Raw genomic sequence first — 26,189 nt, 5'->3', positions numbered from 1 at the left:
GAATCACAACAAAACGACCAGTTTGGCTACACATCTTCCTTAGGATACAATCAATAAATGATCAAAGGTGGAAATAACCTAGTCGTCGACGCTTCCCGTTACCATTACTAATACTACTAATAACACTAATTATTTGAGTGCTCCACACAAATGGCGGGAAACAGGATTCCTACGGCCCGAGGGACTTGACGATTGAATCAGGTGAGTTGAGATCCACCCTTAAGTTTGAGCGAGATGACAGAGCTCAAGACGTTACTAAGCAATCAACTTGTATCCGGGCAACATGACCTGAAAAGACGGCAAGGGATGGAGGAAGGAAATGGAAAAGATGGCGAGATAGGGAGAGGAAAAATATGGTTTTATAAAAATGAGAGAGGGGTGTGAATGAATGAATGAGGCGATGCGAACGGGCAGCGGCGAAATGCGAGGGAAGATGACAATGGGATGAGGGAGGGAGAGAACTGATTCAACAACGGACGGGGGTGGGTGGTGGTGCAAAAGAGAGGAGTGGGAGGAGAGGACAATGTCAAAAGGAAAGGGTGTTCGCAATGGGAGGGAGAGTGAGTGGAATCGAGGAGTCTGTAAGGAGACGACGCCGTGCGCTAGACTGGAGAAGGGATTAAAAAGAGGAGACGGGAAATCCGCATGCAGAAAAAAAGGAGAACAGCGGAAGAATGAAGACGAGCCGGGCCCCCAAAACCTCCACCCACGCTGAGAACGTCACCCGGCCAGCCGAGAAAAGAGAAAAAAAAACACGCGAAAAAATTCTTGCCGTCCCCACTCAGTCCCGATTGGGAAAAAACGAAAATTGAAAGTTCCACTGAAAGAGACAAGAAGCCCATTTCTCGCTACGGCTTGGAGACAAAAATTCTAAATGATGGAGTTCTGGATGTATATCTGATGAATATTTATTATATTCATTTTGGGTTTTTTACGGGAGATACTTTTTTACGAAATATGAAGAAATTGCAAGGACAGATGCTGAATAACCGAGCACGCGACTGCCTTCGTCGAGATCAAAATGCTCACAATCAGTCCCCACATTTCTCTACGTAATAGTCGTGAGAAACGATTCATAATCATTTTTCCACATTCATTGATGACATATTCGTTAACAGAGTCGACACTTTTGGTGTAGTAAACCCCAAGAGGGCAAAGAATTGAGAATCCTCGCAAATTAGTTTAAAAAAAAGTTGATTTCACTCATGATTTTCATCCCGGACCATTTAATCCGCACCCAAGCGCTCTACCCGCAGGACCACCACCTTCCCCGTAAAATAACACCCCTTGTACATTCTGCCCCTCATCCGACATAGAGACATGTAACATACATGTCTCTATGTCGGGTCATCGTTCTCGTATCCACTTGAAGGAGGAATCAAAGTGAAAGAGCAAATGAACGTGGCGAAGAATGGGAGACGTAAACGGTGGAAAATGTCATCGCGGTCAGAGCGACATGTAGAGCGCCATTGGTGACAGGGAAGTGCGGGGGAGTACAGAACAGATAGTGTGGAGGGGGGTCTCTCAGTGGCGCCCCCAACGAGAGGGGAGGTCGGCGGGAGGGAAGTTCGGGGGGTTGGGGCTATTGTTCCGCTGAATAGAGCGTCTGGAGTTGTTTCGGGAGGGCATGACGGGAAACAGAAAGGGGTAGGGGGCGATAGGGGACGACGAGCAGGAAAAATTCCAAACACCCCCCGAGAGTATAAAAAAAATCACTGAGTGGTGCGTTGATTTCTTTAGAGGGGGAAGGGGAGAGTTTATTCTACCATTGGAGGAGGGGATGAGGAGATGGCTCACGTAAAATAAGAATAGACGGGAAAATATTCTGAATGGATTTTTGGGGGAGGTAGGAAAAAGAGGCAGAATATGAAGAGCAGGAAGGACTAGGGCCAACCACTACTCATGGTAGGAATTCTACGCTCTCCATTAGAAACGAGTAAAATGCCTGATCCATGGAATACAAATACGGGTACAGAAATATAATTCACGTCTCAAATTTCTCTATCGGGTGCGAGCCATCAGTTTCCACTTCAATACAAATAATAGTTTGAAACGGCTTCCATTTTCTGTTAGGCATTTAGACGGCTGTTCTTATTTTGTGGCTTTGATTACGTTCCGCGTATTTTAGAAGTCTATCAATTTATAACAAACCATACATATTCTGCCTACGTTTCGGAACCAGAGTCGCGTTTCTAAACGTCGGCGGAATGGTGAGAGATAACCTGGATAAAAGCCTGAACAGCCTTTTTAGACTATATTCACCGGAAAAGCATTAGATCTTACTTTACAAACCATACGCATGCTTCCAATACAGAACAAAAATGCACTGGAGAGAGAGGGACTGAGAAGTTTCTCGTACAGCACGAAAATGAGTTCTATAATCGGAACAAAATTAATTCTATAAATAACTCAAGTTGCATAAGACCAATTATAGTAATCATCCACATATACAATTAACTTATCCTACAAACTGCGAGATGAGCAAAATGTTATCCGATTGGTTTGCAATACAAAAAACCGTAACATCGCGAGTTCGTCAGTCAGAAAAATTGACTGCGGAGAGAGAGAGAGAGAGACTGTAACGTTCCTGGCCGCCTTATGGAGGGGTGGCGAATTTGCGGGAGGATGCTTTTATCTCTCTTCGATTTAATAAAGTCTTCCGCAGAACAGTTCCACCCATTCATCCTGTCTCGCCCATTCACTCGATAATTCTCGAACAAGAAAATTGGTCACGGATGCACGCAAATGCTATCTACACCGTCGTACCAGAGTCCAAAGTTCGATTCGAAAAAAACACCCAAACACTCGCCATCACGCATAATCTCTCTAGACAGCTATCAAGCAATTAGTACTCGGATTCATGTTGAGTGAGATATGAAAAAAATATCAGCAAATTTCTAAGAGCGGACATCAATGAGAACTCGTCACGCCGCTTCGACCGCACTGCATCTCCCCAGATGCAATGCTAATATCCCAAAAGCAGAGTCCATCAAGTTATTGCTCAAGAACGAAGTACTCCGCAAATTTTCTAAGTAAAAAATTACCAATCATCACTGGGGAAAGTTCAATAAAAAAAGGAAAAGTAAACGAATTATTTTGCAGCAAGAACCCTTTTTATTCCTAGAAAATAAATGTCAGGCTGAAAAGACGTGTGTTTTAAAACACGCAGAGCATGCTAAATAAGGTGCGAGAAAAAATGTAAGGGCAGAAAAAGAAATAGAAGAAAACTGCATGTTTCTTTAAAATACAGAGGATGGAATCATGTAAAATACCCGGATGAAGGACAGAGTACAAATTGGGTGTACTGATTGCGAGAAGCAGATGACAAGTGCAGAAGCAAATACAGGCATTTATGAGGTTTCCATTCATTTTTATTTTGTCCAAATAGGAGTAGTTACAAATCTCTTAAAATAAAATTTATTTTATGTATTGCGATGGAGAAAAAATATAATAAAGTTAACCTAAAGGGTTCAAAAAATTTCTCTGGGGAGCTCCATTTGTTAAATAAATAAAAAAATACCTCAGCGTAACTGGGGGATTCGGATTCAAGAGGTTACATTTAAGTGGATGCTATTTTCTCAAGGGAATTCCAGCTCCAGAATAATGCGGAAGCTATGTTCCCCACCCGCCCATACTCAATAAGAGAATGACCTCAGTCTTAGTGGCTTCTCCAAATAGCTAAACAGCCAACGACGGAGCGGAGACACGACACCTTTAAGTGCATCGGGAGGAGAGCGTTGGGGGGAAGCGGACGGGTGAGAGGAGAAAATAGAGGAAAAGGTGACGAGATAGGTGGGAGCGGAGGCGCCAGTAGACCTATCGGTGGCGCCGCGGGACCTACTGCGCCACCGCCGACATCATCCCATTCGCTCCCTCCCGGCACCTGCCGTCGACACATCTTCAACCTGCTCACAATCCACACACCACCATTCCGTCCCAACACACACAGACATATGCACACGTTCACCACGTGAACTCCTCGTCGTAAAAACAGGCGGGGAGACATGGGTGGCGACTACACACATATCATAACTTGAGGACTTAAAATTCTGACGGTGAAATTCGGAACACTTGGCGCAGAGAGGTATCATATACATATATTCATACATCAAAAGAAGCAAAGAAAATTTAATGCCGGTAAGAAGAAAAAACATACACTAAAATCTTGGTTAATTATAGAAAAACAGGGCAAGAAGCTACATCATTAAAGAAAGAAAAAAAGAAAATTATTAACGAAAGCCCATCCTTGTTAAAACATAGATTACTGCAAGCAGCGTATCTGTGATGCGGAAAATAACAAATAACCTGCTCAGGTAAATCAAGGGACCTGCTTTACGACGAAATATTAAAAAAATTCTACCTTGACGACTTGAGAAATATGATTGAGCTGCTTGTCGAAATGCCGGTGATAGAAATTCTAACCAAGTATCATAGCCGAAAAATATTCAGAACATGGGCAACTGAGAATTAATTTCATTGATTTATCCTGATAAAATGAGCGATTTAGAGAGATCGAATAAATTACAATTTATTGACTTCAAAGTAAACAAATACTGGATATAAGATATTAGAGAGATCGAATAAATTACAATTTATTGACTTCAAAGTAAACAAATACTGGATATAAGATATTAGTGGAAGATGGGGCAATTTTATGAACTGATCATCATAGAGAAGTTGCAAAAACGTGCCTTGTAGAATGAAATCATGTGGGAACGGTTCCTAAATTTCAAGATTTCCTTCTTTCTTGCTTTTTGCCACTTTTTGGATTTGTCTAACATGAAGAAATTTAGGTAGGTATGCCCCACAAAGAGGGTCATAAAAATAGTGATTTATCGATAAGCCACTATAAGTTTAATCACAACTGAATGGCACGATAAAAGAAAGACTATTCTTGTAAAAAAAATTACAAGCAGTCTGTCTATGATAAAGAAAATAACTATACCCATTGGTCATCAAATAAAAGGTAATTAATAAACTAACGAGAGGAATGAATGAGTGCATTTAATGCATACACATGAACAGGCCTGATGACTGGAGTGCACCTCTAAGGACAGCATTCACCTATACACGAGTTTTTCAGTGAGTGGCACAGGTAGCTGTATGACGCGGCGCATAAGAGCTGTTATTTTTTCAACACTTTTTGTAACTGACTTGGCTCCCTCTGCCGGCGCCGCTTTAACGCACACGCTTAACTCACGTCCAACCGCTCCACATCAACTCCTTGCCATCGTTAACTCCGTCCCATCTCCAACTTCAAAACCATTCCGCACCTCACCATTCATTCCCATCCCTTCCCCATTCCGACTACGGCGAGGCATACTTCACTCAGTTCTCCAACGATGCTCAGGTACAAGCGCAGATATGCTAGCAAGCAGAACTAAGATTGAAAAGGGTGAAGACCCATTTTTCTTGCAATAGTGTAACATAACGTAAAACAATAGTGCCGTCATCATCATAAGTCAACAATCCTAAGATTGGTTTGACGCAGCTCTCCATACGCTAGCCTTCTCAAAGTGATTTATTTTTTCTCTATTACATCGATTAAAACCAATCCAATATTACTCATTTGGGTCCGTCCCTTGCCTTTCTTCCCTTTCAGTGTCGCAAAGGTAAAAACTTTCTACAATCAAGAATATTAATTTGAGAATACCCCAACGATTGCACTGAGTAGGATAGTACTTAAAGTTCCGGCAAAAACGAAGAGGCTTCAGGAGAGACCATGTAAAAATATTAGGCAAATTAAGTTTTTCGATGTCATTATTCCGTCGAATTTCACGTAGCCACCGCTTGTCACGTAAACCAGCTAAGATTTGAAGAGGTAACTGGACCTCAATCACATGAAATATTGTGAAGAGACACATCGAAGACCTACTAAGAAAACAGAGCATTAACTCTCAAATGGAAATTTACGGGTAAGTAAGGATGTTGTGCTGAGATAAAACATCAGCAAGCAAAGGTAGGGTGTCAATGGTCCACTATAGAACGCACTTCATGATTCACGTCAACAAGTCACCGGGCATGCCCGATTCCTCAAGAGATATAGATACAGCACGATAAGAGAGGGGCTTTTATCTATTACGAGATGAGATAAAAATCTCGGTTTGACGAGGACGATGGTCGAATTCGAAGACTCAGAGATTTCAAGCAGCATGTAGGCCTATTGTTTGGAAACCTCCTCGGTTGCTAAAATCGATTGTCTCAGCCAATTTTCTCATCAAGAGGATGGAAAAAAGTACACGCAGATTTAATCGATGTTAACTACGTCAAGCTAAGGGGAACGTCACATATCACGCGATGAGATTAAACACTGGTTTCAACCAGTTCCCGCCAAGCTCCCTCGCCGCTACTACTAAGCTCGTGAAGCCCTCTTGACGAGCAATTACACACAGGAGCCGGCCCGCGTACGGCCTAAAATATAAATTCATGCAGCCCGCACAACCAATAGTTGACCTTAATTCTACACCGAAAACAATGACTGTGTACAAAAAACTTGTAACATATAATATTATTTAATATTTAAATTAAATACCAAATAAAAGAAAATTAGCATTACATTTTGCTTATTAATAAATATAAATCAGATAGCAAACGGGAAGAAAGCATCGCTGCCTTTAACATGAAAGATTCAGATTGATAGGACACATTACGAAGAAAAACGAGTTTTCAAATAAAGTCATATACGGAAACACACGTGGGATAGCGCATCTATGAAGGAGCCAAGTCAAACGGTATTTGAAACAAAATAAAGATAGCCGCGTAGGAATAAGAAGGAAGTAAGGTAAAACAAATGATAGCAGGAGTGGAGTTTTAGGCTTGAACGTGATGATAAAAGATTGTAAAATCAGATAAGAAAATGTGTCACTTGCCCACGGCGAAGAGCAGTTTCATTCGATAGGACATGTTTTCATGGCAAAAGTTTTACCCGACGAGCACAGAGTTGCATTACAGCTAACACACACTTGACCCTACACCCTGAACAGGGACATTAATAAGTGCCCTCAAATTCCCCCTTCATCGCCATGAAACTAAGATGGAAGAGAGCAATACTCCGCGAAAGAGATATGACCTTGGCCATCGTTTTTGCTCAAGACCTTCTCAGAAAATAGATTACGCATATCTTTAGCGCAAATCCTTTGATAAAAGCCGACAAGACTAAGTTCCGACGAAAAGAAAGCCGTAATGGCGATCCGACAACGCGGCGACATGCAAAAAACGATGAAAAAAAGAAAGGGCATTTATGCAACGGCATGCTCGATAAAGGGAGAGCGCGGGAGGAGCCTAAAAGGAGTACACGTTCCCCTCTGATCACAGCATTGACTTCCCATCATTCTTAACTGTAATAAAACCAACGGTGTGACGGATTGAATTTTCGTTATTTTAGAGCAGAAATTGCGTATGTTCGGGGAACATAAACAAGTCGAATTAGGATCCTAAATACTCTCACAGCTTACCCCAGAACACCAATCACTTGATTTATGACTATAATAATCGTAAACAAGTCATATTCACACCCATAATGGAAAGTACTGAAGACATCAAAGACTCTACATTCTTGACGAATAATAGTAACTGTAACAGAGTTAATTCCACAAAATGTAAAATAAAAAAAACAATCAAAGTTTCAAAAAATATCCATTCATGGTAAAAAAATCTTTTGAAAAATTGTTCCATTTTTTTTACGAATTGTTAAACTTAATATAATTTAACCATGAGACGACCTTCTACATATTTAATCTGGGGAATATTTATTTTCATAACATTTTCCATCAATTATTGTTTTTCTGCAAATTTTTCCTCCATGAACCAAGTACGTCGATACCTAGGTTGAACGGGAACACATAATCGAGAATTAACTCGGTCAATTGTATTCAGTATGGACAAAATCAAACAAACGTTTTACAGAAACGATCCACCATGGAGAAAGTGCAGGGGTAAAAAAACTTCTATAAATTAGCCACCAAAGAGAAAGGACGTCTAAGTGGCCAAGAAGAACAAGAGGAAGAAAAATAGCAGCGGAAAGAAAAATCACTCGGGAGAGGATAATGGCTAGGCGCCAGCGGAAGAATAAACAAAAAGCAACCGAAGAGGAAGCAGTGGGTGAGGTCACCCTCGATCATCGACAGGGAAAGGAGTTTCCACACAAACACGCACACACGCATACATTCCAATCGAGAACTCACCTCGGGACTCTCGAGGGAAACAAATACGCGGTGACGTCACCTCACTAGACTGATCGATCACCAAACATTACCGTTCGAGAAGGAGGAGGGGAGAAAAAATTACATCGGCGGAATGAAAAAAAAATAAATTAAAGAGTCCCACCTTTATTTTTTAAAGTGATGTATCGAAACTCAAAACACAGAACGGAAGTCCTATAAAATCACTACACGCCCAACACCATGTGCTATACCCCCGGGCGCCAGATAGCCAGTCACCTCACCCATTAATTTCCGATCAAGATGGAGTCAAGATTTTTCGGCTGTCACTGGTTAGGAAAGGTAATGGGATGAAAAGGCGATGGAGAGAGAGAATGGGGATTGGGCAGTCAATTGGCCATGACGAACGAGAAAATAGGAGACGTGGCTACAGTGAGCAAATACATTTCTGAGTAGCATAAAATGGACAAAGGCAACCCACGACCATTCATTCCTTTACCTTCAACCAGTCGACAGAACGTGGCCAACGATGGCCATTCTAAATACCATTCCGCGATAGGCATCCGCAAAGGTTAAAACGAAGCAAAAAAAATCCGACGGCAGTTCAGTCACCTGTTAGCGATCCAGTCATGCCATCCCCTAAGGCTCTCCGAGGTCAAAAAGTAAGAAAAAACAAATAAGTTTATAGATACTTATCATTGGGATCGACAACTGTCAAAACAAAAACTGAGAAGTAATCGATTAAAATCACTTTTGCGAGATCCAGAGGTATATCCAACTAGCTGACTCATCTAGATAGAATAGTGGAAGAGAAGACGACAGCCAAAAAATAAACTCCAAAAGTGGAGAACGTCTCTATAGCCAACAGTTAGTTTATTCAACACTTCTGATTCTTCCACAGCCACATATATAGAGAAAGCAGAAACACTAAAGCACTAACAATCCCTCATTAGATTATTGCATTGAGTGAATGAGCATTACCGCGACTCAATACATAGTTAAAGGCAGTAGCGTTTGCATTGGGCTATCCGTGGGAGGCCAAGGAATAAATCTGTGCCTCGGAGATAAAGGAGAATATGTCCGTTTTCCTAATTTTTCAGGAGAGCAGTTTTAAGATTCTAAAAATATTTTACCAGAAATTACTAGAAGGAATAGTTATTATACTAATAACACTATGATATAAAAATACCTATCTTGACCTAACTATCTAGCAATTACGGGTTTAATTTTTTTTAATCCAAAAACTGCTCTCCTGAAAAATTATGAAAACGGACAAAGTGTCCTTTACCTGCGAGGTACAGAAAAATTGTGTGGAAAATTGAAAAGTTAATTACTTTTCTGTAGCATACGAAATTTAATCTCGCACTGTAGGTATCTAAGGCGTAATGCTTTATTGGGTGGCGCCTCCCACTTAGCGACCGCCCCTGATAATAGCGTTGGGGGGGGGGGGGGAAGAGTGGGGGCCGGAGACGATATGGAAAGAAGAGGTGGCAGAGGGAGGAGGATGAAAGGCGAATAAGAGGAGGGGGAGAGAGAGAGAGAGCCGACCAATAAATCAATAGCGGGGGAGTCGGAAGGTCGCGGCGACGTTCGTCTGGCGCCATTACGGCCTCCTTTATCCGCCTCCTTGCTCTCGCGCGCCACCAAACCGACACCCACCCCACTCCCCAATAATAGCTCCATCACGCGCGACCCCCCAACCCTTCCTTTTCCGCATGCACGCCCTCCCCCATCCCTCCGCATCGCCAACGAGGGGGTAGGAGCGGACAGGGTTGGGGGAGAATTTGTACGACTCGTGCGTAAAGAACCACGAGGGGTAGCGGAGGGAGGTTTTTGGGGGCTAAACCCTTCACCGGGAACTAAATGGGCTTAGATGAAGGTTTCGAGGTGTCGTTCGGAAAATGAAAATATAACCGGAGTTAAATACTATTACCCCGGTTATGAAATCATTTTGTACAAGTAAAAGAGTTACTTTTTCCCGCGTAAATGATTAAAATTGGCCAAAGTTTAATAATAATTTCTTATTCCTACTTCTGAAGAAAATTCCAAGCGAAAACGGAATTGCAAAACGTTTCTGTAGGCCCTAATTTTTTTTGTACAATCTCACTTTACCAACCTGGTACGTTTTCTAAGTCCTCATGGAAATTATTTTCATTTAACTTTTTACCGCAATAAACTATGGTTTAATTCACGAACTGCCTTAGGTACACATCGATAAAAATAGTGCAAAAAAGTCTTTTGAACCAACCTGGAGTAGTGCTACGGCCACACTAATGACAAGGGGAATGAGAGCGGCTTAAGTACTCGTAAAATCATTAAGAAGACAATCGACATGAAAGATAAACACAAAGGAGTTAGAGTGGTGACGGTAGTTTTGAATTAAGATGAAGCATGCTGGTGCACATTCTTATAAAAAGGGTTGGGATGATTAGCTGTGCCTATCAAGAGGATAGGGTGCGTGTAGGGGTGGGAAAGGTTGAGACAGGTCGGAAGGGTTGGCAGACCTATTGGGGGTGCCAACGAAAATAAGAGCGCCTAAACTTCCATAAGAACGTGAAACTAACACAGCGGAGAATGTCCCGCGTTATTCAGAACAGAACATGACCCTCAGGATGCGATACGCTATAAAGGGGAAAGAGAAAAAAAAACAGGTAGATAAAAATAAATCTTCCACGAACTCCAATTTTTCTATTCACAAAATTCGGTAGTTACGGGTTTTAATACCATGCCAAAATAAGAATCACAATCTTATAACCAAATACATAGGTAAATCAACTAAGAATAATATTATTATCAATACATAGAGAACCATCTCTAAGAGGCAGGGAATATCTATAAACGATACGAGAACAAATTACAACGTTTTATGTAGAGTTAGGTTATCTAAGTCCATTAAAATTTCAAAAAGCATAGCGTCCCTGACAAAGAAATCCTGAACAAATTTGGCCACGGGTTCGAGCTGTCGGCATAAGGAGGACAGGAAGCAACCCCGGAGAAATATTCTAAGTGAGGATAAGAAGGATTTTATTTCTCCGAGACGGAGAAGGAAAGATAGAAATCGAGCAGCTGTTGAGGGATGAGAAGGTCTCAATAAGGCGTGGAGGGGTGCCTACATGAAGCAGCACAGGGTACCCCGTTGGCGGTGAGGGCATAACATAAGGGTAGAGGGGAAGGAAGGAAGACTATTTTCCATGACAATGGAACTAGGGGACCGAGGGAAAATTCCACGCTTCCCCCTTCCCTCCCGACAGAATTGATCCGGTCGACCAATTTCTCGCGCTACGAGCGCATTCGGTCCCAGATGGTTCCTCCCGTCTTAGGGACCGCAGGAACAAACGAGAACACGTCCACGGAACACGGAGGGGCAACTCCTACAAACAACGAGGAGAGCAACTTCAGACGCTGTCCAAGGAAAATACAGCAAAAGACTAAGGGGAAAAAACAACGAAATATATCCTCATCAAAGGTGAAAAATCCTCCGATTGGTGTGACGCAGGACTCTACTCGATTCTCCAATCAGCTTATGTTTTCCCACCTGCGTACTTCTTCACGACTACATCTTTCTTTAACTGTTTCATATATTTTATTCGAGGTCTTCCTTTTACATTCTTGTTATCCACTTGTCTTTCGATTATTATCGTCATTAGGTAATCATGCCTCAACATACAACCGATTACGCTGTAATTGCCACATGTAATAGTATTTTCTGTTGAAACTAGCGGTAAAATCAAAATTCTAAGCGTGACAATTTTTTTTTCAATTGAGAGCCAAGCATTGTCTTAACTAGCCTCCTAAAATGTAAGCCCATCCTTGTGACACAGATCAACATGATGAACCCCGAATTCCCTACATACCGCTAATTATAATTTTTTTGAAACCATTACAGTTCAGAAATGACTCGCTCTCCTCAGGCACCCGATTGGTGTCGAGATCTCATTCTCTTGGGCACCTACCCTTGTCTGCAAAGATCACGCTCCTCTCTTCCTCTTTCGCTCCGGTGACGATCAAGAATAGCGTCGCCAAACCGTTCCGACCGCGTCTCGCCAAGATTCCCCGCAGACGCTTCCCTACGGAGACATCCTTTTTCGGGAGAGCGGCCTGGGACTTCCCGCTCTCGTCTCCGCCAACAGGTCATGTCATGGGGCCACGAGAAAAAAGAACGACCGTCACCTCCTGAGCGGAAGCATGTTGGAGGATCCACCAAGTTAAGTGCAGTAAACGGAATGTGATTTTCATTAAAATATCAAAATATGCTCTCTTTTTACACACGCGTAGATTATTGAAGCGGGGAGGAGATGTAAAGAAAACCGTGTTCGAGGAAAGAATGTAGAAAGAGCGGGGAAGGCAGTAGAAATATGATTTACGAAAGAAGGAAAGGCCATGTTCCCCATCGAAATATGAATTCCAATATGAGATTGGAGGCAGGCTAGGGTAATTCGCAAATTGATTTATGTGAGCCTTCATTAAGCGGTAAAATATTTTAATAATCAATCGAATATTGAATAAAAAAGGGCTAGGCTTTTCGCGAAATTGCACTGAAAAACATTTTGAACAACATCTGCGAAAAGAATAACAGAACATTCCAATAGCATCATGAATCTCCCCACAGAAAGTTTTACAGCTATTTTAAACGCGTTTAATTAATCTAATTAAGAAATGATTTGTGGGGTCCGAACATCTTGAGTAAAGTCTAGAATCGTACCACCACGGCGGAACCTACTCAAGGCTGCCCAGATCCATTGAGTACGTCCCCCGCAAACCCAATTTTCCAACCTCGTTGGAAGCTGCCAAGAGGAGAGCAGATTCCAACGTTTGCCAAGAAGGAAATCTAATTCCCAGGAATGAAATTGGTTAGTATTCCCACCACCCTTATACCATGCAGGGACGAACGATATTTAAAGGGCCTGACGTCCTATTAAATGGAGTCATACACCCCTACTCTTCTACGGACTACGGACACTCCTTCTTAAAGCCGTGTCCGAGAAAACGGGAGAGGAAACACATTGAAAGTTAACGTATCCCCAAACAGAACATTGCAATAGCATCGTGAACCCCCCCCCCCCCCCACAGAAAGTTTTACAATTATTTTAAACGCATTAAATTATGCTAATTAAGTAATTATTTGTGCTGTCTAAACATCTTGAGTAAAGATGGCTCTATAATCCAATTAAAAACCGAAGTTCGTTTAATATGAGGTATTTCTGATTACTTACAACAAAGAAGATAACTTGAGTAATTTACGATGCAAAATATCACAAATGTTCTGGAGGAAATAAATTCATTTGGTTCATGTCTAATGGAGAATACATCGGTGTAAAAACGTTAGCCAAATTTTTTCAACATTAATTCAATTCTTTATAACATAAACTAGCGACTTTTATTAACTCTTTTAGCATGAAATCCATAAACAGCCAAAAACAATCGGAAGTCACTGAGAGCGTGCCGACGCAGAATGGGAACTATTTCAAGTTGGGAGAGCATATCGTCAATAGGAGATTAGGATGGGTGGGGTTACGAAATTTTAATACGCTGGAGAAGAATTTAAAGGTCCTTTCGAGAACTTAAGAGATTCGTCGAACAATCGGAGGACCATATGGGAGAAGACTTTTCAATTCATGGAAAAATACTCCTATACTTGGTCATGAGTCACATTTCGCCAAGTTTTTTCGTGCGTAACTGGAATAAAATCAGATCCACGGATTCGAAAAACCACTGCAGTGGACATGGAGCAGTCGGTGCCGGGAGTAGGGTACACAGTCTGGCGGTCTGGGGGTAGGGGAGGTTGAGAGGCGGAAGGAATGCAACCTGCTTCACCGGAACTGAGCAATCATCCGGGATCCGGAGGGGGATATTCCCCGGGGGAAGGGTGGAGATATTCCAAGGGGGAGGCAAACAGGGGGTTGGACGACGGCATTCCCTCGCCCCATGAATGAAACTATGTAAGAATTAATAATTCATGGAAACTCACTCACCTTCTCCGTTGGTCGTAAGCGATCCGTACGGGGCCGTCGCTTCCCTTTCACTTGGGGCACGATCTGGAAAATAGCGAAAAAAGAGACATACTGTGAGTGAGATTCAATCGTGAGCACATAAAAATTCGTTGGCACATTTATTCATCTAAAATGGCAAAAATCATACTTAAATGTAACTTGCAATGAATACTTAAAGACAAAAATAAAGCTGTGAGACATATGAATCTAGATTCAAAATACAAACGAGAACGACATGAAAACATAGCTGAGCCAGAATCATAGATGAACTAAGTTGTACCAAATACGATGTAGAGCTCAAATTGATTCCACAGGTCGAAAATTTTCCATAAGATAAGTGATCGAGTGTAAAATACAAAATCGCAAGAGACATTACTGCCAAAATTTCTCACGATATTAACTTCCCAGGGCGAACAAAAAGAGCCGGTGAACACTGCTCAATACAGATGCTTATACCAAGGATGTAGTTCGCCACGAAAAAAAATATTTGACTTAGCCAGGGTTCGAATCCGGATCTCCCGATTACCGGTCAGGCGTGCTAGCCAACTAACTACACCACCAAGCCATCTTCTCAGAGCGAAATAGTGCCAAGTCACTTGCTTCAAGGAGAGCTTTAAAATAGAGTCAACTTTTTGCGGAGAGATACCGTGGAACAACATATCTAAAGATCAACGAAGACATCGTATAGCTCAGTAAAAAAAAACTGTTTACAAACGTGTTTCGATTGTTACTTATATGGGCAATACGATAGTATTTTACATTACACGATTACATTAAAATAGAGGCTGTCAGGCTGATAATCTCTGCATGTACTACTCCGCCAAATACTTTCACCATCCATGGATTCCGATGAAAACCGTGCCTCTAGCCATCGACGCCACATTTCATACGGATGATTTGCGGCACATGACCTCCCACTTCCATGCGTCTCCGGCCCATTCTCCATTCACGGCACGGACTTAGCCTTCCGAACGGAGAGCCATTCCCAACACGATCGTTAAAACCTCGAATCGGCCCTTCACACAAATTGCTCGCACGGCACACATCTTTAACGGACGCCGCGGCGCGCCGCAATCGCGGAGTTGTCCGAAAATTTTCGTTCATCCGCAAAAAACTAACCCTAAACTTTAAAGTAAGTAAACTTTAAACAACGTAAGTATGATATTCCAATAATCCGGCGCTAAATTACAATACACGAAGAGTTTCCTCGCGGTAAGAAACCTAAAGGACTTGAATTATTAGTGAAAAAAATAGTGCATTATGATTATATTTTGTATCAAATAACAATTATTATTTCAAACACCAAATAGTGATTTCAGGAAATAACGCCGTTAACCATTCGCTTCCGTACACCTTTATTTCGACAGAGTTAAACGAACCTTTCACAACAAACCACGGAGTATAGTTTAGGAGCACCAATATTTCTGTACACCTCGGTCATACAATGGATATGGGCTGATGAGAACCATTGGGGGTGAATCACAGGCGGCGATGTGACGAGCATCGCGAAATTTGAAAAAAAAAAATCACCTCCTATTCCTATCCACCCTCACTTTATCCCGTGAAGGGTTAATCGCGAAGGCCGAAAATACAGAATGGGAAGGGAGCCGGGTAGGGGAAAGGGGGGGGGGGGCACGCACGCCTGACAGACGGTAGCGACGAACCTCGCGATCCCCGAGCGATAACGCAACGCGGCGACACGGAGACGACCGAGGGAAGAGGAGACGGACAGGGGGTGCCGGTGAAACAAAAAACGACCACCAAATGCACGCACGTTAAAGCGAAGCCCACCATTTCTTGGGCCCAATCTCGGCCTAGCATTAATATTGATGCGGACACCACCCGAAAGGGAGAGAGAAAGAATGAAAAAAAAAGCTTACTAGACACCCTCTCCCCTCCATAAACTTCGTCTTTTAGAATGTCCTTGGCCGACAACACTCTCAGGACGGTAGAGAATGGTAAAAAGAGAATATTAGCGAAGAAATTGAGGAGAGCGATTGACAAAAGAGGACCAGAAATGAGTCGTGTGAACATGAGATTATTAAGGGCTAATGGTAAAAAGCGTACCACGAATGGTAGCTGCAATAGAGCATTCCATCAAATTTTCTCAAGCACACCGTGATTTTTGCCGCTTCAAACTTATCACTAAAATAATAGTCCTAGCATCATGTACGACAATACGTGATTTACACAATTAAAAAATACCTAAACTATTTTTCGGTTATTTTTCCCCGCTGAATTAGCATAAAAAACTGATAGGCTGTCGTTCTTGTGTACCCATGCAATGCCCGATAGAATATTTTGCATTACGATTTATGTCTTTAGATTACATTACATTAGCTCATGGGAATACTTTTTGAACTTTTAAATAATACCTGCAGTTGACAATTACCTACATTTGCAGTTCCTTAAAAACGAGGAGCCTCAAAATTTAAGTGAAATTGGTACATAATGTAACAGATGAAAATAGTGCAATTAGCGAAAGGGGAGGGGAAAATGTGGTCGGCAAATGTCAAAGAAGATGTAAGAAGGACAATGTGAGAGGGGGAGGCCGCGTAAAAGGGCGGGGGTAGTTATGTGCGACAGACGTCAGGAACCACCGTTTTGGCAGCAGGCAGATTAGAATGAATGATACAAGCCGGGCGCCAGGCAGAAAGCGATATAATATAACGATGCGACGCGATGCGCAGAGGACCCCTTGTCGAATAGCATATAAATGTGAGGGCTCTCTCACCTCTCTCCCACGAATATAAATACTGGACCTCAGTCGGGAGAGGACGCTGCGTGTGAGCGGCTCAATCCCATCCTCTCACCTTTCCTCAATTCGCACTTAGAACCAAAAATTGGGGGGAGATTCATGTATACGTACAGCGATTCTTGCTTAACACGTTAAAGTAAAGAATTTAAAAAATCCTTTTATTCATTTTAGATTATTTTTGCTGCTGGTAAGCATTAAAACTGATGGTATGTTTTTCCTATGCATCCAGACAATGCGTGATATAATATTTTCACTGAAATTTGTATATGCAGATTAAATAATATTTACTTATGTGAATAATATTTGAACTTCTGAATTATACCCGTAGCCGACTGTTACCTGTATAACTACTCTCGGAAACTGATCATGAAACTACTCTCGCCTATCGCAAGGGGTTTGGAAGAAATCTAACTAAATCAATTCGTTAAACAAGTTTTATTCACTAGGTATATAGAAGAAAAGAAGTCATCAGTGAGAATTAAAGTAAATTAAGCGGAATTGAAATTAATAACCAATTACTTAGGTAGCAAATCTTAGGTTTTAGCGCCATATTTTCGGCTATGCCACCGCCGTGGTATGAAATTTCGTCAACTGAATGAGGAGCATAGAGAGATCACTAACGGGCAGGCGTCGAAAATCCTACGTCTATATTCGTGCTCACTCACTCCAAAGCGGTATGTACAGTAGAATAAATATAGTAGTATATACGAGAGCCATTCTTGTCTACTAGGCATGGGACAAAGATAGAAGGGCAAACATTCGAGATCACGAGATGATTCTCGCTGTTTGAATACTTTATCATTATATTTATTAAATTTTTAGATTTATTTTGGCTTCTGATTATTACGTAGAGCGCAGACACCTATTGACGCTCTAGTATATGTTTACTCGGAGATGCATACCCACGGCTGACAGCTTTAGCGCCATATTTTCGGCTATGCGACCGCCATGGTATGAAATTTCGTCAACTGAATGAGGAGCATAGAGAGATCACCAACGGGCAGGCGTCGAAAATCCTACGTCTATATTCGTGCTCTCTCACTCCAAAGCGGCGCGTACCTTTCTCCGCATCGGAAGTCGACCCTTGTCGCAACTGCCAGGAGCAACAGGGCCGCAAGGCGGGGAGGATTTCACGGAACTCTTAAAACTCGACGGAAGGAAAAAAAAAGACGGAGTGGAGTCGACCGTCGCGAATCCAAAATCACTTCGCCGAAAATCCACGACGAAAATGATAGCGATCTTGGCGTCGGGATATTTACCTTGGAATCACTAAACAGCGGCGGATGACGGGAAGCACGCGGATAAAGAAGTACCATAGGAATGGCAGATCCATGAAAAACATTTGCTCCCTTCAACAACATTTATCATTCATCAAGTGGCCAAAAATACATGTGGGTGAGCCCGAGCAAACAAACTGCAATGGGGGTGTGCAGTGGACACTGTCCACACAACCCTGTGAGATCAAGCGCAAAAAAAAACATTGAAGTAATGTTAATAATATGATAGATTTAGAAGTCTCTTTTCCGAAAATATCAGAGAAAACCCATGTTATTCCTAAAAGAATTTATAATAAATCAAGACGATAGCGCATATATTTCAGAACTAGAGATTTCTTTCAGGAGTTAGCGAAAAAAAAGCGATAGTAAAAAATTAAATCAATTCAACCAGAAGACTATCGGTAGAATCTGTAGCTATTTCGGTAGTATCGATACCTCCACCGCACAAGCGCTGAACAATCGCCCACCGGATCAAATCCGCTTATCTAGTAGTCGGTATAAGGTAGTGTCCGGTGTCTTCTCGGGATGTAGTACCTTAAAATATGGAGAAGTGTGCCATCGAAACGCCAGAACATCCCAACCTGAAGAATGACCAAACAGTCCTCCCTTTAACATTCAACAGCATCCCCTCGCAAAATCTTTCTGACAAAGAGTTCCACAAGAAGCCCGAAAATTTGTACACGCATATTATCCACGCACGTTGCGCGGAGTATATTCAAGTGCGCTGTCTTTCACCGGGGAAACACAAATCAGCGTTGAAGGCCGTCGTGGACATTGCGGGACGCATGGGAAATGGGTTGGCGGGGAGAGAGGAGGGTGTGGCCGATGGAGGGGGAGTTAAAGGGGGCGTGGTGCGCGAGACAACGAGGGGCATTTATCATGCGGCCGATGGGACTTGCATCCCATTTGGCCCGAGGCGGCCCACGAGCGAAGGAACCTAGGACTACACCCCAATTTCACTGCCAAATACAGCTGGACTATACGACGACTCCAGCGAGGGTGGGTGTCGCCACCGCACGTTCCCAGCAATGTTCCACTCCTTCGATGAAGGATGGGGCACACTGAATGAATCTATGGAGTCTTCACAAGTGCGGGTATCTTGTGGTATCAATCTTCTAAGTTTCATAGAAATTTGATAGCCCTTGATTGAAGTCCACTTAGTTCCTTCCACTGGTCACACTCAAGGGAGGTGCGGCACTTCACGGATCGGAGACTTGGACAATCGGAAAAGCCGACCAGAAAATACTTGCGATACCTAATCCTGACCTGTAGCCAACTCCCCACTCCATCAATGGTTAAAAACAGAGGAAGGAGGTATATTCACCGAAAAGGTGGGATATTTTCTACGCCATCGCGTTTTATTTAACTTTTTATCGTTTCGTTTGGCTCACCTGAGCCATTCCAACTCAATATTGATTATAGACTAGACATTTATGTACACACGTAAGTATATCAAACATCTCCGACGGACAGATGAGAGCCTAGGAGAAAAACTCTCAGCGAGCCAATTCTGCCGCCACTCACAGCCGAGATTTCGTGGAATCGGGCAAAAAAGCGAAGGAAATCCCTCGGGCTTCTTTTTTTTTATTTATCTCATCCGCTGGCGCCACTGCATTCCCACCCTCATCTCCCCCGCCTCCTCGACTGGAGCGACGTCCGTGGGAGCGCACCGGAACTATCACACGACACGGGATGAACGCCTCGTTTGTGAAAACTAAAAGCGACCGAACTTTTGATTAATGCGATCCTTTGAATTGCGGTCCGGAATGAGACACAACATGCATTCACACGCTTTAAAAACAACTCTTGAGGATCCTTACGCAGAGATGAAATACGATTAAAAGGTTCTTTTTTTTTCATTCGCGCAGTCGACGCAGCTCTTTGATGAAAATCCTACGGCCTTCCTGACCACAAGCATACTTACTCCACATTCGAGTGCCTCTGCTCTAACGATTTTCGCCGGGTAAAACATGAAACTTGGGACGTAAGATAAATGGGAATTAACTAATTACCCAAAAGGTAAGGTTATTCATAAAATTTACCGGCAAATTCTGAAAAATGAGAGTAGAAAAGTACTTCATATTAGATGATGTGCAGCACTAAGCATTACAAACTTTAAAAAAAAGAATTATCGCAGAAGAAATTTCAATTAACCGTTGCTTTCAATAGAAATTTTACCTAACGCGTTTGATACAAAAATGTCATCCGTGAATGCCATTAGCCCCTGTGAAGTCCCCCACACGTGCAACCGGCATTTTACTGCTTTACCTGAGGTAAGTCTATCACGGGCTATCAGTTCAAGAGGAAAGTCAATAACACCACGATATTCCCGAAATGTTGATACACATTTACTACCGCACACCACCAATATTCGGTTTCACTTGGTGGAAGTATCATGTATTCATTATACAAACTTACTACTGTTTGTGTCTGGTTAAACATATTGGGTAGTTATCAACATCATCATTCATACAACTGACAGGACAATTTGATGAAAATCTTTCGGGATTCTTTCCCAATAGCTTAGATAGGCTTCACTGCGCCTCCCTGTACCCACGCTCCCACGAGATTTATTTTTAATTCCAAAATTTCACAAAAAATTCAACTAAGCCTGTCTCAGTGATGGCCTTATATAGCGTGGGACACCGTGGCGCCTCTCTGGAGGAAGATGAGGCGTAGGTGAAAAAAATACTTAAATATATATAGAGGACTCCAAGGACTTGGAATGAGGTTCTCAAGAATTTTGAGGGCTCTCCGTCTCTCTCATATGCGGTCCGACCTCAAAGGACTTCGGATAATTTTGGAAGAGTTATTGGAAGGTATTTTGACCCACCAATGAGCCGTAATCCCAACAGGTTTTGGCAATCTCTCACAGAGTGGTCACGGGTACAGCAAGAAGAGGTTGACTGTACGCAACACTGTCATCATGAGAGAGAGATTTTCCACGCGGAATTTTGAATATTTATCCTTAAAAAAATATTTTCACCGGTCTAAAAAAATGGGATTCCATGATTTATTAAAACACGTGCAAAATCCTCAGAAACAATCTTTTTTCCACTACAGGGTAGGCGACAGCCAGAATATGCTAAGGTAATATTATCGGTGAAAAAAATAAGTTTCTGAACGTATTAATGTAGCAATTCCGATTGCAGGCGTGAGAGTCAGTAACTGCGAGTCAATACATAACTCTTGTTCAACATAATTTTTAAACAAAAAAAAATAAAGCCCATGTATACAAAAGTATAATAAAAGGTTTTCCAGACATTGGCATTTTGAACTTACTAGGTTTGAAACTGCTGATACTTGGAAGGATGGGGGAAATTCGAAGGGTGATTTTCTTCATGCAATGTTGAGAATTTAAGTTCAATTATTAGTAAATTACTTTTCGTAAAACACGATTTTGAATTGAATTTTATGGATAAAATTTATTAATTCCCTTTTAAAACTATAAGAACTCGCTAATAATCACGCAACGCTAAATGCGAGTCATTTTGCGTTTTAATTAATTATGCCATGTTATGCTATGCTATGTTACATTAGCTAAACATGATGGTCCTCCTTAAATACGTCCTAATGCAATCCATAATTCTCAAACTATCTTAAAAATCAAAACAGTTTACTAAGACTTCGCAAGAAATGGGCATAGAGAATGGACACACCTGACATCAAATTCGAGGAGGCACGTAGTAGTAGAATGAAGGAATTGACGAGAGAGAAGAAACGCTTGGAGTATTCGCCGATCGTGGCGGAGGGAGACGACGTCTGATGATCACGTAATGCGGCACGTCACCTTTCCCAGCATGGCGATGGCATGGGTTGAATGGGCGGGGTTTGGGCAGCGGCGCCTCACAGTCGCCCACCCCTCACCCCACCCCACACACTCTCCCTCCCCCCTCTCTCAAAAACCAACCCACCGTGCTGTACTTCCCCAGTCCGACCATCCCGCAGACGAATTTAATCCCCCATAAACATTCAGAGGCCGCCCTCCTTCCTCGCGATAGGGGGTTCTTCCGCTCCCGTCCAGACTCTATCACATCCCCTACTAACCTCTCCCAAACATCTCACAAATGTAAAACGTCTACACGATACCTTAAAGTCACCTCTATGGGGGTCAAGAATTAAACCACGTTACGGTTGACGCTGATTTTTTTCCCAATTTCTTCCGTGTTTTGTTGAAAACCGTAGGGATTTTTTCCACCCTCTCCGACATTTCACGTTGTCTCCACATATCTCAACTTTTGGATGAGTTGATTTGAAGGCGCGGTTAAATGAAGACGTATAAGACAGCCGAACAGGGTAAATAGAAATAAATATTTTATCAGAAACGCTACTGAGTAATATAAATAGCAAGATACCAAAACAAGCATACTGTAAAAGCTACATTAGTTTGAGCGATCTTTTTCTCGCACACAAGAGTCGCCTAAGGTTTTCATATATTTTCCTTTACTCTTAGCTTGGAACGAAGGTTATGAGAGACCGACAGGGTGTTTGGCAGGGTTTGAGTATTTTTCTTCAACATGCACTTCGATGCGTGGATCATCGATGCCACCACTATTTTTTCCTACCACAATTGTTAGGAAAGAAACGGGGGAATGATTCCGATAAGGAGGAGATTTAAGTCCACGAATTATTTATACACGACCCTGTAGAGACTAGAAAAATAACTTAGTGAACTTCCCACAGGAGAAATTATTACACGACCATGCTTCGCCGAACAGTTGACGTTACCCGGTGATCTGTAGAGCCTTAACTTTTCAGCTCGAGGCTATGATGACTCTGACTCGTTGAAACCCGTGAATACCGACCGAAATTGCTGACACAATTAACTTTTTTTTTTTAAGCCGTAAATCTCAAATGACGCAGCGGTGATGATGCGAGATTACTCGAGGCTGAGACACGACGACTCGTTTGAGTTCCAACGAAATCCTTCCTGAATAATGCCCCCACACTGCCAATTCCCTCGAGAGACAGAGAGAGAGGGGGCGCCTGTATGGAAAACGAGGGGCGACGAAGAGCGCCAGGGTATCCGCCACGCCGGCAGGCGCCGCCAAATCCGGGCTCGCGACTGAAGGAGGGCCGCCGACGAAAGGGAGATTTAAAAAGGATAAAAAAGACAAAGAGTGGGGGAGGGACATTATTGACGGGGTGACGCGACGGACGGAGAAGGGGTGTCGCCCTCTTGAACCGGCGGCGTCGAGACGCTCGCCCACCCTCCTCTCGACGTCGGCGACGACGACGCAGCCAATCCCACTCCGAGAGAGCTCTTTCGGCGCTCATTACATAGCCCCGCGCCGGTCGAAAGGGTTAGCGAACAAAGGGAGGCGGGCGGCGGCTTTCGGCTCGCTACGCTCTTTAAATACTCCTCTCTGTACATACAGGAGACGGGAGATGCCCCTCTTCCCCCAAAAAAATGCCCACAGCCCGGAAAATGACTTGAATACTGCTCACAACTACTCTCGTCGTGAAGTTTCGCGAAACAAACATAAAAGGGCACACCTCATCCTGCTACCAGATTTTCGAAGAATACTGATTATGGGTTAGATGGAATAAGGGACGTCATAATCTATATATCGCCCCAAAAAAGGCGATTTATTTCTACTATTCAGGTAGCGAATACGATAAAAATAGAAACATCGGTGTAAATAAAATTTTCAATCATATAGGTATCGGTCAATAACAGTTTTGCCAATGTAATCACGTGGTGTTTGCCACTAACAATAAAAATGTAACAGCCTAAAATCAGAGGACTTCAAGGACGTATTTCGTATTATTACACTTCCCATATTTTTATTATGGAATAAAAAGGTGATATCACCATAACATATCATTGTTGTCTCGGAGTCTTCCGTGGCGTTCAGAATTCCTGAATCTCTCCATTTTCCGGGTTTTCGCCGCGTTTCGTTGTCAGAAGTGACTTACATCATATCATATATTGCCTCATATCATATCATAAAACATATCATCACTTGCGGCATTATTGTACAATTTTCTATGCCACTACCCAATAGAAACATAATTCTTCAGTACTTAGCATGCAATCGAGTATTCATGAATGATTGAAAGAAAGTTAAATTTTTACATAACTATAAATATTACTTTCTCAAAGTTTGCCAATAGAGCCACTGTGAAATTAGCCATCATTCAAAGAAGTATCCATTTTTACCGCAAACATCCTCTCATATCACGATTATAAGCATTTAATTTTAACTAGGTAATATTGGGCCTACATATGATGAGGTGCATGAATGATCTTATTTCCATTGCCCCCGAAAACAGCACAATGAGGCCTTTACATCGGGAGTTTTTAAACAATCAACAGCAGACGATAACACACACCCATGTCCTGGAAGGGTCAACCTATCCAGGCGGGACTCGAACCCGCGACCTTCGGAGTGGTAGGCTAGGAATTATCCCCGCCGCCACCGAGGCCGACAATAAAGTGGGGACACCTTAATATGATGTCCCCACTTTAATTTGAATTGTGCCATTCAATTTTCTGTCACCAGCACAATCAAAATCTATCCAAATTACTCTACGATTTTCATGCTAAAGCAGCATCTCTCTCAATCCGTGTTCTCGGAGATACGCTCCGGCGGCTTTTATTGCGACTGATGCCTTGTACACGGAAGTTGAGGCGACTTAGATGACGTCTAGTGCGTTAGATAATCAGGTGATCACCAGACTGAAACGCATCCCGCATTATACGTGAAGAGGACACCAATCAAGGGCCGTTTCCTTCGTTTATGACGGGGGAATAAAGCATTTTTCCCTCGCCGAACTGCGGAACAGACCAAAGATAAAAGCAAGGCTGTCTGGTAATGATTTCCCTCCTCCTGGCGTATAAAAAAAACAAGTGCCGCTCGATGCCCCGCGGGAGAAAAATCAACCGCGACGGACGCAAATACACAAACACCGACACTCTCTCTTGGTTCGGTAAACAGCGAACGAGCAGCGGAATCGTCCATTCGCCGCACCTCGTTTCTTTTTTTTTTCATCGCGCGAATACATACAGATCCGGGGAGGGGAATGAAAGAAACTAAATCGTACGGAGACGCAACACATTTCCGCGGAAAACGGCTGGACCAACGATTCGCGAACTGTCGCGTGATCGACATTGTTCTCGAAAACTGTGAACTTCCACGAATTTGATGCCTCCGTAGTGAGGGCGTTGAAGAGCTTGGCTTTCCGCATGGCTGGGTGCGGAATCCAGCAAGTTGAAAAAATAATACACGAGACGGACACGTATTTCCTCGAAATCGTCGATGAGCTGAAAGCGACTGTTTCGATGAATTGACTGAGGGCCGCGTATTCATGGTATTCGCCCAAGGGTTATCGCTGGAATCCTCGGATTTTTATTTGCCCTGAGGTTATCAAGACCCTTGCAGGCCCCTGCCGCTATGATATAGTCGCATTTCAGACGATCTGTCGGAAATTCATAAGGCTCATTTACTATCCTCAACTATTGGAGCGAAACATAAGCTTCGAATACCCATTGCAATAATACATCACATGAATAAACAATTTAATTTTTTTCCTGGTGAATGATCTTCAGGAATTCTTCTCCTGTTTTACACCAGGTTCATTCAGTCGTACTGGCCGACGTTTCGGAAAACGACTTGTCTTCCACTCTCAAGGGGTGTTACTGTCTGAATGTCCAAATTCACTCTTCAAGTAGTGAATTCAATACGATTGAATTAACCTGGTGTGGAGCCGGAGAATTCATCAGCATCAGATGATTGTGCGAAAAATCCAAAGAGAAAAAAATCATTCGCCTTGACCAGGATTCGAACCCGGATACCCCGATTTCCGGTCGAGTGCTTCAGCCAGTAAAGCTGCCGATAACTAACCGGACAATGAGTGAATCAGATGAATATTGAGCGGCTGTAAAGCGTATCGTTAAACGAAAAGTACTTCTCATGTGCGTTATTACAAGTAGCCTTGGAGGAAAGTACATAGGTTTATACTGAAAGTGAGAGGAAGGGAGCAGAATTAATTGACAGAATAT

General features: G+C 42.6%; 1 protein-coding gene across 1 annotated transcript in view; it reads right to left on the bottom strand.

Annotated features, from left to right (window-relative positions):
- Positions 1 to 26,189, bottom strand: part of LOC124164799 (mothers against decapentaplegic homolog 7) — a 293,882-nt gene that overhangs the window by 189,934 nt on the left and 77,759 nt on the right. Inside the window, exon 3 of the mRNA XM_046542029.1 lies at positions 14,132 to 14,194. Within this exon, the coding sequence (XP_046397985.1) occupies positions 14,132 to 14,194 (63 nt within the window). The remainder of the gene's footprint in view (positions 1 to 14,131; positions 14,195 to 26,189) is intronic.

Source organism: Ischnura elegans, chromosome 1 (assembly GCF_921293095.1).
Source record: "Ischnura elegans chromosome 1, ioIscEleg1.1, whole genome shotgun sequence".
NCBI lineage: Eukaryota > Metazoa > Arthropoda > Insecta > Odonata > Coenagrionidae > Ischnura > Ischnura elegans.
Note: the sequence above shows the minus strand (reverse complement) of the source record. Positions and strands in the feature narration are given on the sequence as shown.